Source organism: Malus sylvestris, chromosome 13 (assembly GCF_916048215.2).
Source record: "Malus sylvestris chromosome 13, drMalSylv7.2, whole genome shotgun sequence".
In the NCBI taxonomy this organism is placed as follows: Eukaryota; Viridiplantae; Streptophyta; class Magnoliopsida; order Rosales; family Rosaceae; genus Malus; species Malus sylvestris.
Window position 1 is genome coordinate 14,206,057 of NC_062272.1, and position 16,824 is coordinate 14,222,880.

The 16,824-nt window shown below is 39.7% G+C and overlaps 3 protein-coding genes and 1 pseudogene across 4 annotated transcripts; 2 read left to right on the plus strand and 2 right to left on the minus strand.

The window, feature by feature from the left end:
* Positions 1 to 1,169: 1,169 nt before the first annotated feature.
* LOC126595693 (probable galacturonosyltransferase-like 4) lies at positions 1,170 to 2,666 on the plus strand. The gene has a single exon (XM_050262001.1). The coding sequence runs from the start codon at positions 1,283 to 1,285 to the stop codon at positions 2,333 to 2,335; it is 1,053 nt and encodes a 350-aa protein (XP_050117958.1). The 5' UTR covers positions 1,170 to 1,282; the 3' UTR covers positions 2,336 to 2,666.
* A 99-nt stretch (positions 2,667 to 2,765) lies between these two features.
* On the minus strand, positions 2,766 to 5,248 carry LOC126595270 (AP-5 complex subunit mu-like; annotated as a pseudogene).
* A 312-nt stretch (positions 5,249 to 5,560) lies between these two features.
* Positions 5,561 to 9,834, minus strand: LOC126596992 (F-box/LRR-repeat protein 4-like). Of its 2 annotated transcripts, none has more exons than XM_050263727.1 (8): positions 9,430 to 9,834; positions 9,024 to 9,254; positions 8,231 to 8,637; positions 7,805 to 7,990; positions 7,206 to 7,398; positions 6,817 to 6,893; positions 6,433 to 6,583; positions 5,561 to 6,201 (listed from the first exon to the last, which is right to left on the minus strand). In XM_050263727.1, the coding sequence occupies exons 1-8, from the start codon at positions 9,694 to 9,696 to the stop codon at positions 5,905 to 5,907; spliced, it is 1,809 nt and encodes a 602-aa protein (XP_050119684.1). In that variant the 5' UTR covers positions 9,697 to 9,834; the 3' UTR covers positions 5,561 to 5,904. The 2 variants fall into 2 exon arrangements, with proteins under 2 accessions (XP_050119684.1, XP_050119683.1); XM_050263726.1 differs by having other exon boundaries at positions 9,394 to 9,834.
* Positions 9,835 to 11,063: 1,229 nt separating this feature from the next.
* LOC126597161 (uncharacterized) lies at positions 11,064 to 15,275 on the plus strand. Its single transcript, XM_050263926.1, has 11 exons — positions 11,064 to 11,346; positions 11,766 to 11,930; positions 12,011 to 12,129; positions 13,042 to 13,116; positions 13,402 to 13,495; positions 13,595 to 13,654; positions 13,862 to 13,927; positions 14,020 to 14,118; positions 14,252 to 14,296; positions 14,626 to 14,728; positions 14,862 to 15,275. The coding sequence occupies exons 1-11, from the start codon at positions 11,224 to 11,226 to the stop codon at positions 14,942 to 14,944; spliced, it is 1,032 nt and encodes a 343-aa protein (XP_050119883.1). The 5' UTR covers positions 11,064 to 11,223; the 3' UTR covers positions 14,945 to 15,275.
* The last annotated feature ends 1,549 nt before the right edge of the window (positions 15,276 to 16,824 follow it).

Here is a 16,824-nt window from a genome sequence, read left to right on the forward strand (position 1 = left end):
AAGTACTCGAAACTTCAGGCTCAAGATTTACATGATTAATGAGAAGGGCGATTGTACCGCACCATTCTCATCGAAACAAGTATAGGATGGGCGATTATTTTGCACCACTTTAAACAACAGGAAAATTTAAATATGTAGAGCAAGGTGGACGATTATACCGCACCACCTAAAATTGCGATAAAATTTAAATATGCAAAGCAGGGTGGACAATTATACCGCACCACCTCAAATTGCGATAAAATTTAAATATGCAAAGCAGGGTGGGTGATTATTCCACACCACCTAAAATTGCGATAAAATTAAATAGCAGACAAATTTAAATATGCAGGATAGGGTGGGCGATTATACCACTCCACTTAAAATTTGCAGTAAAATTAGATCTGCAGTCCAAGATAGACGATGATACCGCACCATCTTGGATTGCATAAATAAACACTGGGTTAGTAGTCAAGAGTTACACCAAATAAGAAATCAAAGATATAAGTAATTGTTAGGTTGAGAATTAGAAGTAAGCATGGTGCAAACAATTCTTCGCAAGGGTATATCCAGCAATTGAGGCAGAAGAAGACGAAGAACAGTAAAAACCTTAGAGGAAACATTTTTTTTATGTTTCGGTGAAGGGAAATGAGAAATGATTAGAGAGTCGTGCTGATAACGTGTTATAAATAGGCAAAAGTTAGAGAAATAACATTTGCCAAGAGCAATGACGAAGTGGTGCAAAATATCACACTATTTAGTTTTTTTATTACCACCACAAAAGTATTGCAAGTATTAGAAAATGAGGGATACTGAGAGTATTATATTTCTTCCTTTTCTTTTCTTGATATTCTCTAACTTTGAACAATCGAAGTGCTCTATTTATAGAACCACTTCAATGGAAACTTACAAAGGGGTTACTATTTAGCATATGAGTCTTTACTATACACATGTGGGCAAACATACCCACTATTTACAACATTGTTTAATTTTTTTACATTGTCAACACCCAAACAGAATTTTGAACAAACTAATACTCCAAATATGATCATCCAAGATTGCAAGAACACAATTAGAAAAGGCAAAATACCTCTTTTGACTTTTCGGCAACCCAAAATACCCGGAGATTTTCCGACCTTTTTTGTCTTCCTCACAATTTTACTTCCTTTCTCTCTCTACTAAAACATCCCAACTTTCCCACATCCAAAACCCCCCAATTTCTAATGTTTCAAATGGATTCGGTTGCCTTTGCAATTAGAGACAACCTCCCAAAAGTCCCCAAAAACTAATACCAAAACACGACAGGATGGCCTTGTTGAGTACGCCAACCCCTCTCCCTATACTCCTTGGCCTCCTGTCCATCCTCCTCTTCCACCCCATCACCACCACCTCCGGCATTCGCCTAGGCATCCTTCGCCGTCCCTCCCCTCACCTCCCTGTCTTCCGTGAAGCACCCGCCTTCCGAAACGGGGAGCAATGTGGCTCCGAAAACACGGATGCCATCCATGTTGCCATGACTCTAGATGCCAATTACATCCGCGGCACAATGGCTGCCGTGTTCTCCTTGTTGCAACACTCGACGTGCCCCGAAAACCTCTATTTTCACTTCCTCTCCGCGCGTATTGCACCGGAGTTCTTTTCCAGCATAAAGTCTACGTTCCCTTACTTGAACTTCAAGACATATGCCTTTGATTCGAACCGGGTTCGCTGGAAGATATCAAAATCTATAAGGCAAGCATTGGATCAGCCAATTAATTATGCTAGAATCTATCTTGCTGACATCCTTCCGACCGATATGAGGCGTGTTATATACTTGGACTCGGACCTCATTGTGGTGGACGACATTGCCAAGCTATGGAGCGTGGACATGGAAGACAAGGTGGTGGCTGCACCGGAATATTGCCGGGCAAATTTCTCACAGTATTTCACTGACGCATTTTGGTCTGACCCGGATTTGTCGAAGACATTCCAAGGAAGAAACCCGTGTTATTTCAACACAGGAGTGATGGTGGTGGATGTGGATAAATGGAGGAAAGGAGGGTATACACAGAAGGTTGAGGAGTGGATGGCGTTGCAAAAGCGAAAGAGGCTATACCATTTGGGGTCTTTGCCGCCCTTTCTGCTGGTTTTGGCCGGAAACATCAAGGGTGTGGATCACCGGTGGAACCAGCATGGGTTAGGAGGTGACAACTTTGAAGGAAGGTGTAGGAACCTCCACCCTGGTCCCATTAGTCTTCTGCACTGGAGCGGGAAGGGTAAGCCATGGTTGAGGTTGGACGCCCGGAAGCCATGCACCGTCGATCATCTCTGGGCACCGTACGATCTCTACCATTCGGCGAGACACTTTCTGGAAGAATAAAAGAGAAGAAAGTGAACCGCGAAGAGACAGAGAGCATGCAATGAAGGAGATAAAATGCAGACTCATGAACTATGCACATCATAACACAGCCCTTGAATGGCAATTGTATTCCGAGGAGGCAGACTTCGCGACGGGATCTCGGGTTCTCCTGCGAAGAAGCTGGGGCCTGGATGGTACTCTAGGCTAAATTTTGTTGCCAAAGAGTAGACCATCCAACTTGTAAATGGCCATTTGAAGGCTTCTTTGTATGGTTGGAAACCTGTATATTCTTGTATTTCAACTTTCAAGGAACAAATGTAAAGGAATGACAGTTAAAAGCAAAATCAATTAAGGTCGTACTCAGTGCACAAGGCTCCCGCTTTACGCAGGGTCTGGGAGAGGTGAATGTCGGCCAGCCTTACCCCCATTTTATGGAGAGGCTGCTCCCAAGTCTCGAACCCGAACGCATTGATTGACTTCTCACTTCCAACACTAAATAAAATTACACGAATGATCTATTCAGAAAATTCAATTTCCGAAAGCCATTCCATAACAAACCAGACCATAAACTTTTGCTACAGCAGCAGACGGGCATCTACCCAACGTATTCCACAAAATATAATCGCCCCAAGTAACCTGTTTAACAAATGAAAAGAAGCAATATGGATTGACAAGAGTACTCTAACTTTCACATTTAAACAACGAAATTGTTACCATTAGAAGAAACAAGAAACCGAGGAGAATTTTACTTTCATAGGTTATGAAGCCATCATTGGTCGAATACATGAACAGATATTTGTAGATTATCTGCAGCATTGCTTTGCTTACATATAATATACTTCTGCAAGTTCTATATCTGATGCGCACAATGATGTCGGCAAACATTTTCTAACAATTTTTCCGCAGCATGCACTGTCAGAGCTAAGAAAAGTATATCAAGCTTGAAGATAGAGAATTCTGATGAAAAACCCACCTGAGTAGAGAACTCCACTGGTGCTTTAACAGTTGGATAAACGCTCACCTGCATGTAGCAGAAACAATTAAGAGAGCCAGCAAAAAAAAAATAATACAAGTATATATGAGATAAATACAACAAGCATACTCCTCTTATGGCCTATCCCTGGGTTCCTGTAACGACCTAGACCATGAGAGGTGAATTAGAGGAAGCAAAACTTACAGATTTTGGATCCGAATCCGATGACATTCCAGACAATGAAGCTCCAACAATCTTGAACAACGCCTATACACGTGAGTCAGAAAACGCCATCCTCTGTTAAAGCTTGGTCTTCAATAAATGCTTAAACACTTTAAAGTCCAAAAGTGTGCTTGACTGACACAGAAAAAATATACACTCGACATAATTTGTATTATCATTACTATTTTAGTATTCAATTCACAGACACTGGCAATAACAGTAACAGAGACTGAATACAAATTTAATTTCCAATATACGACCAATAGAATGGAAGCCATATCTCCAATTTCTAACAGACTTTTTTGGATAAGACATCACTCTCTGTTGCAAGAAATCCCAACTGATTTTTGAGAAGAAACAAAAAACAATGAGGAAGCAGGTACCTTGGCGTAATTGTATGCATGCCAGCAAAATGGCTCCTCCAAATCAGCTGGATGAAGATCCTTGCTCATTTTTTCCGTTAGGAACTCATCTACATTTACCATATTATTATTGTTACCATCTGTCTCAATATCGCTATCTTCATCAGCTATGGTTCCAAAGGCTGAACTAGAGATAGGTGATTTTTGAGGTTTCCATGGTGCAAACTGGACTTTCCCAGGGAAAATTGCCTCAATACTTTTGGTGAGGGCCCTCCCACCCGTGACAATCTTCCATTCCACAGAATGGTCTGTAGTGGATACCAATCCAACCGATGGAGTGCCATCAAAAGATACTACCCTTCTTGTCGGAAAAGGCATAGTCACAGTACAAAACTCCAAAGCGAGAGGCGACTTGTATCCATCCATTAGTTGCAATTTGAATAAGAAATCACCTTTGTCTTCAGAGACCATAGACAACTGATAAAATCCTTTTATGGGTGGTCCTAGACCACAGACTGCTTGGTAACGCATTAGAACAAAATTACCTAACGGGGGTGAAAACATCACAGCTTGCTTATCAACACCTTGTTCTGGAACTTGAGCACAAGGATGAAATGATAAAACTTCAATGTGATCTGCGTTCAACCCTATTAAGGGGAAGGACACATCAGGCAATCCTTCTAAATCTGCTCGGCAATTTATTTGGCCAGAAATTGATAAACTATCTGGAATCTCATCTTGGTCATACAAAGCAGCATGGACAGTCTCATGAACTGAGTATTCTTGGCCTTCCTTTGTATAGGCAAGGCTTCCAAGCTGGTTGCTTCAGGTCTGCAAGAGGAAGATCTGACGAAGAAAAGCCAATGGTGTTCCTATATGTACCAGTACAATCAGCAAGCATATGAGACACTAAACCAGCACCAGGCCAAGGCAAAGGTGAACCACTAAATTGTCAATAGTGATAATGATAGTAAAGAAATCCCGAGATGAGAAATACCATAGTAAAAAGTACCAACCAAATGGCATTGAACTAGTTACGAAAGTTCGGAGAGCATCTTTATCTAAAGGCCTAGAACCGGTCTTGTGAGCATCCGATGTAACAGTTCCTGTTGCTGCAATGCCGGAAGGGGATGAGGATGCAACTGGTGCAGCTACAGGTTTCGCCCTTGAGGAGATGCTTGATATTCCTATGCTGGCAGTTTGTGAGTTTAACAATCCTCCGACAGATGGGGATGCACTTACGAACACTTCAGGTTCCACCACATCACCAGTTATTATGTCACCAATAGCATGTGCCATGCCACCATAAAAGCAATAGGGGAAAACGAAAAAGAAAAAGAACTGCTTAATGTCTCTAAAGAAAGTCGCACATGCCATTTACACGGTAGATTCAGTTTATACTTTATAGAGTTTATACAAACATGCAATGCCAGCCCCCCCCCCCCCTGAAATGTAATGGAGAAAAGAGAAATGTGGTGAAAAAATAGGAAAAGAAAATAACTTGGAATCAGCTGCATCCCCATCGATAGAAGGCAAATACGGAATGTGCAAGGTTTCATGTTATTTTCCCCCGTAGCTTTAGCTCAAAAGACATTCGCTAGAGGAGGCACACATTTAATATTTTAGGTTCGAGTCTCGTTGTAAGAAAATGTGTGACAAAGAAAAGACCAGAGAAAATTGGCCAGATGGTTACACCATCAGAACATTTACTTCTTTTATTTCTTTCTCCAACACTCCGAATACTTCTATTATTACAAAAACATTACAAACATTTATTGCTAATATTACAGATACGGCCACAAAAATAAACAAGAAACAAAAAATAACTTAAAAAAGGAAACAAACGATCTTGGGCATGCGTACATAACTGGCTTTTACATGGAACGGGATACCACGGTGGCGTTGAATGCGTTTCATGTAAGTCCGCCTAAGGGAGGTTGTGCCTCCAGACTTTGTCTTCCATATAGTGCTGTTCTGAATTAAGCAAGCTGTGGGTGTGCACATAAATGTAAGCGGACTGCAGACATTACAGCCTACAGGTCCACGCAAAGATAGGAAATGACAGAGGCTGCCCTCCGTTTGGTCCTCGGGCTGACCTTACACTTCTCAACCAGGACCTTCTTTATGTTTGGGCAACTCGAAACCACAGTGGCTACTCCGGCAGAAGTTATGCCCGGGCAATAAACCATGTGGCAGGATGTAAGCATTGTGCAACTTTTAACAAGATGGTTTATACCAACATCTGTTAACTGACGGCAATGTGACAGCACAATGTCCTTCAGGTTTGGACAACCTTCTCCTAGTTCAGCCATTGCCATGTCCCCCAAATTCTTTTCAAAACGAAAATCATGTTAGATTGAACAAGGATTGGAAAAACGCATTCATGTTAGGTTGCGTGTGCATCAATATGAACATGAAAAACTTCTACCATTTCTATCAAATGTAACAAGGGTGCATCCGGTGCTTCAGATAAGCCACCAGATGCATGTGTTCGTTGGTGCGGTTGGGTGGGAGAGGGAGGTGGCGTGGGAGGGGAGATGAGAAAGGAAGAGAGAACACACCTGCAGAACACTCACGTCTAGGTAACTAAGTTGCGGGCACCCTCTAGCAATGGCTATCAATCCAGCATCACCAATTTGGTGGCATCCACTGACATTCAGATATTGTAGGGAGCTACATTGAGCAACAGCAATAAGGGCCTGGTCCCCCACTCTAGTAGTAAAAGGTAAGATTAGGATATATCTCATGTGATATACAACGTTAAAGACATCTTTAAGTAATCGAGGATGTAGATTCCGACCACAAAACATTGAAAAAAATTTGATTGAATGTTTGAAACAGCACATTCTCAACTGAGCAGATAGAACATAAGCATCTGATTTGCAAAGAAGTGGTGTGGTACAAGAAAACTAAAGAGAGATACGGAAGATGAGAAGAAACTTTACCTATCACAAAACCGGAGGCTAAGGCCTGTGAGAGACCTACAATATTCTCCAACTGCTACAACTCCCTTGTTTCCAATCTATACCAAAAGGCAACAGATATTATCGAAATAGGTAACGAACAAGGAATTTTTTACAGAAGCCAGATAGCAAATGAATCTGTTCAACATAAAAGAGCACATTTATCGTTAAAGATAACATATCAAAAAAGGTGATATGACTCAAATGTAGGACAAAGCAATGCATTTTCTTGTTCCTGCATATTGTTCCGCTCCTCCAAACTAAAGGAAATATCAAATAATAGCAAACTTTTGCAAAAATAGCTATAATCATATTCTGTAAATGAAGAATAAATATGGTGGTGAATAAATCATTGTTAAGGTTGAGAGAACCTCATAACATCGACGAATATGAAGTTTCTTCAAATTTCTACAGCCTTTAGCTATATTACAAATGGCTTCATCTCCAATGCTTGAGCAATCTACCAGATGAAGAGACTGCAAGAACTGACAGCCTCGTCCAACCTCACTAAGTGCAAAGTTGCCTATCCTTTGGCAATACAATAATGCTAACTCAGTAAGACGCCTGCACATTTTCAAATTCTTCAGATTAACCAACCATCAACAGACAAATGAATACATACTTAACATGAATGTAACACCAACTAGGTATTACCATATGAATGCAAGAAATTATATTAACGAACACAATAATAAAATCTTCCAACTGAGCTCAATGTAACCCGTTCCAAGGATACAAATTCTGAATGTACATAGTTTTCCATCGACGGGCAAAACTGACAGCTAAACATCCATGCTAAATGTATCCTATAACCCATTCAAAGAAAAATACTAGTGAAAGCCTGTAGCTTAATGGAATTCTTCCACAGTTTAGCAGCATCAATAAGCTAAACATGAGAACCACTCAAACCATCCATATAATTATTACCAGCAAAATTACCAATTTAAGTTAAACCAAAAGAGGAACATACGGGCAAGATTTTCCAATGGATTCCAGACCCAATGTTCCAATATTGTGACAACCATTCACTTCAAGATGTGTAAGTTCCTTGCAGCCAGTTGCAATTGATTCCAAAGCATTGTCACTCAGAAAGTAGCAGTCACTAACAATAAGATTTTTTAACTTCTTACATCCTTTCCCAATAGCCCGTAAACCTCTGAAATGTCGCAGACATGAAAACAAAGAGATAGTCATTTAACTGCAGGAGCTGAATTAATAAAACGGAAGAGACAAGCTCAAAACTTTTTATTTTTTCTGTAATCTTATAAAATAATGTGTACAGGCACAATCTGAAGTTGAGTGAGAAACTGTAGTGACTCGCTCCAAAAATAAGTTTCTTATTGGAAAGAAGCCAATAATAAACTACTAAGGAACAAAGAGAATAATGAGTACTCACTTATCAGTAAATTTCTGGAAGCTGTATAGAGCCAACACCTCCAGCGACGAACAAGAAGTTCCAACAGCAGTCAAAGCCTCATCTGTGACATTAATACATTGTAGCTTCAAAGATTTCAAAGCAGGACATCCTTGGGCCACAGAAACCACCCCTTTGTTGTGTATGCACTCTGCATCCAACGACAAGTTTTCGAGAGACTTGCAGTGCAGCCCCACTGCTTCCATTGCAGTATCAGTTATCTTTGCACACGCAGTGATACCAAGAGACTTTAATGAATTCCCAACACCAAGGGCTAATTCAACCACACATACGTCAGTCAATCCCTCACAAAACCGCAAATTCAAATCTTCGAGCTGCTTGCAACACTGTCCCACGGCAGCTAGGCCCTGATCCCCAACATAGCAACCCTTCATAAACAGAAAATTAAGGTTACCTGATGCTTCAAGTCATGGACTTGCCATGTATATCAAAGAGCAAATATATGATTTTAAAATTATCAGGAACAGTTATTGGCACTCCAAAAAAATCATCGCACTCCACTAAAGTGCAATTTCTCTCCTATGTTTTTACAAGGAGTGCAGGATAACATTTATTTCCAATGCTTACGGAAAAGATTGCATCTTTAATGAAAGCAAGACTGCAAGACAGCACCTCAAAAGAAACCCCATGTAGGAATGTACCAATAATTTCCACTTAAGTATTCAAACGAAGAATTGTAGACTTCAAGCATTAAAATTTAACTTTAACAAAGAAATAATAAACGAGATTAAAAGCCAATTAAGCAAAAACTCACCTGCAAATCCAATGATTTCAACATTTTACACTTATCAGCAAGCGAAATTAGACCGATACTGGAGACATTGGAGCACCAGATTAAGCTCAACTTTTCGAGCTTGGGGAATCCGTCTCCGATAGCAGTCATACCGGCGTCCGATAAGCTGTTCGAATCAAGCACGCCGGAGCCATTGGCAGAATGCAGCCTCACCGACGAAACCGCCGCAATATCCGTCCCGCGCCTCCTCCCCTTTAAAAAAAAAACAAAACAAAACCAAAATCGTTAAGGCCCTGTTTGTTTCGACGAATTATAATAACCCAATTCGAAACAAAACCAAAATCGTTAAGGCCCTGTTTGTTTCGACGAATTATAATAACCCAATTCGTACCGAATTGGGGATCGATCGAATCGGTTGAGTGATTACGGGGTGAGTAGGGAGCGAAATGTTGAGGCGCTCGTCAATGTGTACGGTGCGGACGTTGCGGAATAGGCGGGCGAGGAGGTCGACGACGAGGTCGGGGCTGCCGGTGGCGCCGATGCGGAGGGTGGTGCGGCTGAGGCGCTCGAGGGCGAGCCAGCGCTTGCAGACAAGGGAGCAGGCATCGCGGCTGGGCTTGGAGTCGAGCCGCCGGAAGACCTCGAAGATCAGTTCGTCGGGGAGACACGTGTTGATCCGATCGTGGCCTCGCATCGCATCGGGATTCGAGATTGTTGAGGTGAGCTGATGAGCTGACGGGGGGGGGGGGGGGGGGGAAGAGAGAGAGGAGGTTTTGGGGATCGAAATGGATGGATGAATCAATGAAAAGCGGTTTTTGGAGGGGATCGGTGGAGTCAGCGTTTAAGATGCGAGTTGCTTTGTCGATAATGCCCCTGATTGTTCGACATAACTGCCGGGATTCCAACACAAGATTTTGTACTTTCTACTTTTGTTTTGGTCCATTTTCGTACTTTCGTTCCTCTTTAGCCTCCACCCGAAACATGCTTTGCTTTCCCTTGTTTGAGTGGCCTGTCAATTTCAGTACATTTTTAGGGTGTTACCTTCGAATCTGGTAAATAATGAATTCGATAGTAAATTAAATTATTTATTATGTGACTTAATCAAACTCTTCCACTTCTCACTACAGAAATATCAATGTACTAAAAAAAAAACGAATTTTTAATTTAGAGAAGAAATACAAAATAAAAACTTAAATCGTTATATCTCATATCTCTAGTGTAAATTAGTAAACGGATTGGGTTATTATTCGTTAACAAAACGATTGTTTTTTGACATTTACTATTTTTGAAAGTGAACTACTCAAAGCGGTTGTGTACATTCTCAAATAATCTCGAATGTTTATATTTTAAACTTTGAAAGTAATGTTAATAGCCCAATTGAGACTAAATTTTTGTTTTTAACAAAACTGAGAGTGATTTTAAGGGAACCAAAATTACTTCGAATGAGAAGTCTCAATCATCTCTTAATCACTTCTAAACATGTTCTAATAGGCTACTTTCAATGATTTATTTTCTTCTTAATTCTTATAGATTTTTATTATAAAAAAAAACATTCGATATTACAAACACTAACATATGAAAGAGCAAACTAAACATCTCAATAGGCTAGCTAATCTTAATAATTTAGTTCGAATTCATTTTTTGACTAGAATTTAAGTGACAATTCTTATGAGGAGAAATGCTAAGAGCATTTCCAAATAAGATGTCAAAAAATCCACATCAACATTAACGGTGAACAATAAATTATAGATATTTGAAAATGGTCTATGGAGATTTTTTTAGAGTGGAACTCTCTTGTACTCTCGACACCTCATTTTTAAGTAAACAATAAATTCTCAATATTTGTCCCATTAAAGACATTATTCAATCATGATACAAATAAAAAACGTCAACTACCGAGGTGTCATGGTTTATTTAAAAATTAATTATAATTATTTTTGTTTTACCTTTTTGTTTTTTTGTTTTTTTTGTTTTTTTTTGTTTTTTTGGCCATAGTAGGTACATATTATTTCACTTTCATTTTTACATACCCGCGTTTTATCGCATAAAAGCAAAAACATAAATAATATGTTTGTTTACGTCGCGAAAATAAAAAGCTGAGATTCGCACTAAGCCAAAAGAGACTGGCTTTTCTCAATCGCCATTGACGAAAGCTCCGCTGTATTTCCCTGAATTCTTCTTCGAGAGATAGAGAGAGGAGAATTGAACGACACCGTCTATCATGTCGTTCTCGTTCTTCAAGCCGTCGAGGCCCAAAACCCCACAGGAGGTGGCCAAGGCCATCAACGACAGCCTGTCAGCCCTCGACACCCAGACCGTCGTCGAAGTCAAAGCCCTCGAAAAGGTCCCCTCTCTCAATTTCTAGGGCTTTTGATTAATTGTTCTTGTTCCAATTTCCCAAACTTGCATTTGTAATTTGGTTATACAATTGGGGGCAAAATCTTTGCTTGGTTTTGCTTTGTGGGTGTGTGTGTCTGCAGCATTGCATTTATCAATGGGAAACTGTCAATCGGGTTGATTTATATGGACCTAAATCTAAGAAATTTGATTAGTACAAGCAAATTTGCAAGTGTAGAAGTGCTTTTCGAGTCGAATATCGTGAGTGAGTATGCAAAGTTACTAGCTTTTGTTTCCCCAATTTCGTTGGCACTTGGCGTTACGAAGCTTAATTGCTAGATATACAGTTGCGATACGAAGTTAATGCCGTGATATATTTCTTTGATTAATGATTTGCTAGTATGATGCTGCTCTACTTTATTATAGGCTTTGGAAGAAGTTGAAAAGAATTTCACAACAATGAAATGTTTGCTTTCTGGAGATGGGGAGACCGAACCAAATATGGATCAAGTTTCGCAGCTTGCGCTCGAGATTTGTAAGGAGGGTGTTTTTGACCTTCTAATTCACAAGTTACCTATACTGGGATGGGAAGTAAGTTATGGTCATTTGTGTCGTAATGTCTGGCATATGAAGCATTGGTTACACGCGATGATAAATTGTTTTCATTTCAGGCAAGAAAGGATTTGGTCCATTGTTGGTCCATATTGATGAAGCAAAAGGTTGAATTGACTTATTGCTGCGCAGAATACATGGAGAACCATTTGGAATTATTAGACTTTCTTGTCGTGTGGTAAGTTTATTTAATGCTTTTTTAAGTACTTCTGTGTAAAATATATATTTTTTCCTTGGTCTTTTCCTAACATGTTGTTTCCACATGTTTGAGGTGTAAGTTTAATTTAATCTTTCCCTTTCTCCTTCACTTTTAGGAGAATTCGTTTTCTGTTGCCAATCCAGTGTGTCTGTTAAAGAAAGGGTTTATTTGAGGGAAGTTATCAGAATGAAACCATGTGACTTGTGTAGCAACTATATCATATTGTTGTGTAGTGACAGGATAATAATGATGATGCTCTTGCGAGACATTTGGTGGAAGAGGGCATATGAAGTGTTGGATACTAGAAGTATATCTGAAGTGTTAGGATACTAGAACTACGCCGACAGTATAATCATGATGATTCTAAAGCAATATACCCGCAAGAATACTACAGCCTGTTTGCTAATCAATCATCAATTATTATATTGTGAATTGGCAAGGTCTCAAGAATACTACAGCCTGTTTGCTAATCAATCATCAATTATTATATTGTGAATTGGCAAGGTCTCTTTGTTGACTGTCATGTCATATTTTGACCGCAGACATCATGTTCTCTATCTATGCAATAAACATTTTGCATTCATAATTCTGTTTCACGAGTGCATGTATTTTTCCATTCATAATTCGACTGTTTTAAAATTTGTTTATAAAACATTTTGCACAACCAGAGTTGTCTTGTCTAAATTCTGCTGATGTCGTCTTGCAGTTTCTTTACTTAAAGTTTATGTAAGTGAACCACAGACTCATGCACGTAGCTAGGTGTAAATTTCACCATCAGCTATGACTAATGAGACATTGTCCCTAATGTTTTATAAATTATACTTGTCATCATACTTTTTCAACTGGTAAATTAATAATTGCACGACACTTATTGGTTTCTTTTTCAAGCAGCTATGATAACAAGGAAATTGCTTTGAATTGTGGAAGTATGTTGAGGGATTGCATTAGATTCCCTGCACTTGCAAAGTAAGACATTTAAACTTTTCACCTTTTTTTTCCCCTAATGGTTGTTGCAGGTCGGTAAGCCTAAAGTAGATCTTATTTTGTAAAAGGAGCTGCTCTGTTGCGTTTCATTAGAAGATTGTTAATGATTGTAAAACAGGAAACTTTTGGATTAACTAATATGTGGGTGCAATAGAGCTGCTACCCTCTTTTGTTCGTTCTTTTTATCTTTAAATATTTCAATTTTCCTTCAAAATAGCAAAGCAAGTTTCTTTTATTCACACATTTGATTTGTGTAGTATTTTTCAGATACATACTGGAGTCTGCGAGCTTTGAGTTGTTTTTTAAATTTGTGGAGCTGCCTAACTTTGATGTTGCTTCTGATGCATTCTCTACCTTTAAGGTCAGAACCTCGATCTTCATTGATGTTGGACCTTTGTATTCGTTGCTGAGCTTTTATGGCCCTATCTGTTCTTTCATAATATGTCCCTGAATTTGGCAGGATCTACTTACTAAACATGGAACGGTGGTATCTGAATTTTTGACTGCTCACTATGATGAGGTTTGCTCAATCTTTATCTTAATATACTTTTCTGTACAAATATAGTCAGTGGCAATTGTAGCTGTGTGACTTTGTCATATGTTTATGTTGATTAAATATTTTTTTCACTTACGATATCTGCTCAACTAAGATGCGTCTTCACTAGCGTATTGGTAGATTGTAGTGTATATTATTTTGAGCTTATCTGATAAGAAATTGTTGTTCTAGTTCTTTGATCTATATGAGAAGCTCTTGACATCTCCAAATTATGTGACCAGGAGGCAATCTTTGAAGGTTGGTTCTGGTTATCTAACTTTGCAGCTTCTGTCTATTATTCTTTTGGTCCATGAGATAGCACTAAAGGATAAATTGTATATGGATTTTAGCTTCTCTCCGAATTCCTCTTGGAGACTCCAAATTCACATATAATGAAGCGCTACATCTTAGAAGTTCGGTACTTGAAAGTCATGATGACGTTGCTCAAGGTATTGAATTTACTATTGATATTACTGTCTAGGACTATGAAGACCAAATCATGGGTTCTACATTGAAGTGTGCGTAAATATTGTTACTTCGTGCATTTAGCATGTTGTTTAATATATTTTTTAATATGAGCAGGATTCAAGTAAAAACATCCAAATCTCTGCCTTCCACATCTTCAAGGTGTGTCCCCTGCTCATTTTTCCTCTCCTGCTCCCTGGATGTGTGTTTGTATGAATGTGATTAGAATATGGAGTGCATTTTGTACGCTGCTTTTTGAACTTCATGCAGTGAGGGATGTGGGTTGGAACAATGTAAAGATGCATATAGCGTACGAGTTAATCGACTTTGTAGGATGGGAATGTTGACTGGCCGTCTGATATTGATCCATAACTTCACGTTTGTCAACTTCATAAATAAAAGTCTGAGATTACTTCGATTCCCAATCATGTTTCTCAATTTTTTGCATTTCGTTTAATACTGATTATTCTATATCTGTGTTCTAAATGCAGGTCTTTGTTGCGAATCCTAATAAGCCACGGGAAGTAAAACTTATCCTGGCTAAAAACCATGAAAAGTTGACGGACTTGCTTCAGAATCTTTCTGCTGGAAAAGGTTCTTAACTTTTTACCTTTCTGGCCATTCAACTCTTTGCAGGAATTGGCTTGTGAAAGAATGATGGCGCTTCTAAAAATATTTTTAACTTTAATGTCATATTTATCCCCACTGATTTATAGTCTCATTACAGGCGATGAAGACGAGCAATTTGAAGAGGAAAAGGAGCTGATCATCAAGGAAATCGAAGGAGTATATCAGCTAGTTAATCTGTAGAATACCTCTCACATCTGCTTGTCGTGCTTGTTCTGATATCCGATTTTCTGCAATTATCGTCTGACAAAACGCCATGTGCCAAAGAAAAGGGAAAAGAGTATGGATGGAGTATAATGCTTTCCGGAGTCGTGTGTATCAACAACTGTATGCCCTTGTAATCTTTGTTGAACTACGAAAAGAGAAGCAAAAAGGAAAATTGTTTTGATACATGTCGTAAAATCTCCGAAAAAAGTATGTAAAAATGGTTGTTTTTCAGTGCTCATGAGCACTTGTGAGCTATATATTTGTTCTTCTGTGGGTTTGCCATCTTATAAAGGTTTTGTGTTTGCAAGGTTTTGTGTTTGCTTGATTGATCAAACTCCTACAGATTGGAGAGTTCTACATGGTAATGATTGAGAGAAGAATTTTAAAACTAGTTTGCTCAGAAGTTGCCCATAATCTTTTTGAATTTGATTCTTAGAGCAGTTCCATCGTGGGAAAGGCCCCCCAGGCAATACATGATACTATCAATTCCATCCAGTGAAGAGTAACTGCCCTTAATGAACAGTAACAGTCTTTTGCATCTTTACTGTTGCACTTCAATAGCCCTGGCAATAGGCAATAAAATATTAGTATTTTTTTATTTATAAAATAATATCAAGATAATTAAAAAAAGACAAAGCAAAGAGCAGCATCTCTCTCTCTCTCTCTCTCTCTCTCTCTCTGTTGAAATGAAGACTACCAACACGGCCACCACAAACACAAAGCTTATCCTCCTCCACCCCCAAGCAATCCACAAACCCACCACAAACGGCGAAAGCCACTGCCTGTGGCTCCTCTTCTTCTTCACCTTCTTCACCCTCGCATTCACCCTCGCTCTCATCAGCACCACCATCCCCCAAACCCTCCCCACCTCCTCCCTCACACCCACCTCCATACTCCCCCTCCCGCCCGCCGTCCTGGACGCATTTCTTCACTACACCATTTCATCATCAAACACCTTGTCAGCACCCCACATGTCCCCGCCGGAACTCACCTCCATATCCTCTGCCCTCACCCGCCTCTACGCACCCAACTACAATTTCCTTGTTTTCGGCCTCACCGGTCCAGAACCTGACAGAAAAAAAAAATTTAAAAAGGCGTCTAACGTTAGCTGACGTCAGAACCACCTTAGGCACTCGGGCCGACATGAATCTACAGGCCTGGCACTCGGGCCTACTTAGGCTCCCTTGCCAGCCAACGCTGTGTTGGAAATGTGCCCTAAAACCAATCATATGATGATACTTTACGGACATTTCACATGTTAAACTAATCTAGTTTAATATCAAGGGCAAAGATTATTGTTTGAGCCGTCTCATATAAATGTTATACGTTTAAACGATAAGTCCAAGGAATATGTGATTGGGAGAACGCGATCTAAAGAAGTTAGATTCATGAGACCATTCTTTCGTAGACACATCCTAAACGTTCCTGATCATAGGATTGCCAATTGGGCATTGATAGTCCGTTAAGATCAGTACGTGCTGTGTCTTCTCTCAGGGAGAGTGACTAGTCTCGAGTCATTGGTGTGTGTGACATCAAGACAAGCATGTAGGTGCTCAATAATGAATGAGTCCACTGAACACGATCAACGAGGAGTTCTCATACTCATGTCACATGAGAACTCATGGTTGGGATAATGCAAAGTATTCCTTTGACCTGAGGCATCATAGTTGTCTTGTGGTTAAGTCCTTGATCTTTGATTATGTCAAAGTCACTCCATCAGGAGGGTGTCCACAGCATCGTCGGGGTTAAGCCACTTAGCCATGGAGGCAAGTGAATGCGCAACAAGGGATCTCTAACCTTCAAACCGTTTGGGGGAGAATACTCTATGATATGATTAAGAATCTCTGGCTAGAGTA

What these genes read in the sequence shown, in the direction of transcription:
- LOC126595693 (XM_050262001.1), top strand. Translation starts at nt 1,283, where the DNA reads ATGGCCTTGTTGAGTACGCCAACCCCTCTCCCTATACTCCTTGGCCTC.
- LOC126596992 (XM_050263726.1), bottom strand. Translation starts at nt 9,696, where the DNA reads ATGCGAGGCCACGATCGGATCAACACGTGTCTCCCCGACGAACTGATC. An exon ending in TTCGATCGATCCCCAATTCG is followed by an intron (nt 9,255 to 9,393) that starts GTACGAATTGGG and finishes TTTTTTTTAAAG; the next exon opens with GGGAGGAGGCGCGGGACGGA. An exon ending in AGCCTCCGGTTTTGTGATAG is followed by an intron (nt 6,584 to 6,816) that starts GTAAAGTTTCTT and finishes TTTTACTACTAG; the next exon opens with AGTGGGGGACCAGGCCCTTA.
- LOC126597161 (XM_050263926.1), top strand. Translation starts at nt 11,224, where the DNA reads ATGTCGTTCTCGTTCTTCAAGCCGTCGAGGCCCAAAACCCCACAGGAG. An exon ending in ATGCATTCTCTACCTTTAAG is followed by an intron (nt 13,496 to 13,594) that starts GTCAGAACCTCG and finishes TGAATTTGGCAG; the next exon opens with GATCTACTTACTAAACATGG. An exon ending in TCATGATGACGTTGCTCAAG is followed by an intron (nt 14,119 to 14,251) that starts GTATTGAATTTA and finishes TAATATGAGCAG; the next exon opens with GATTCAAGTAAAAACATCCA.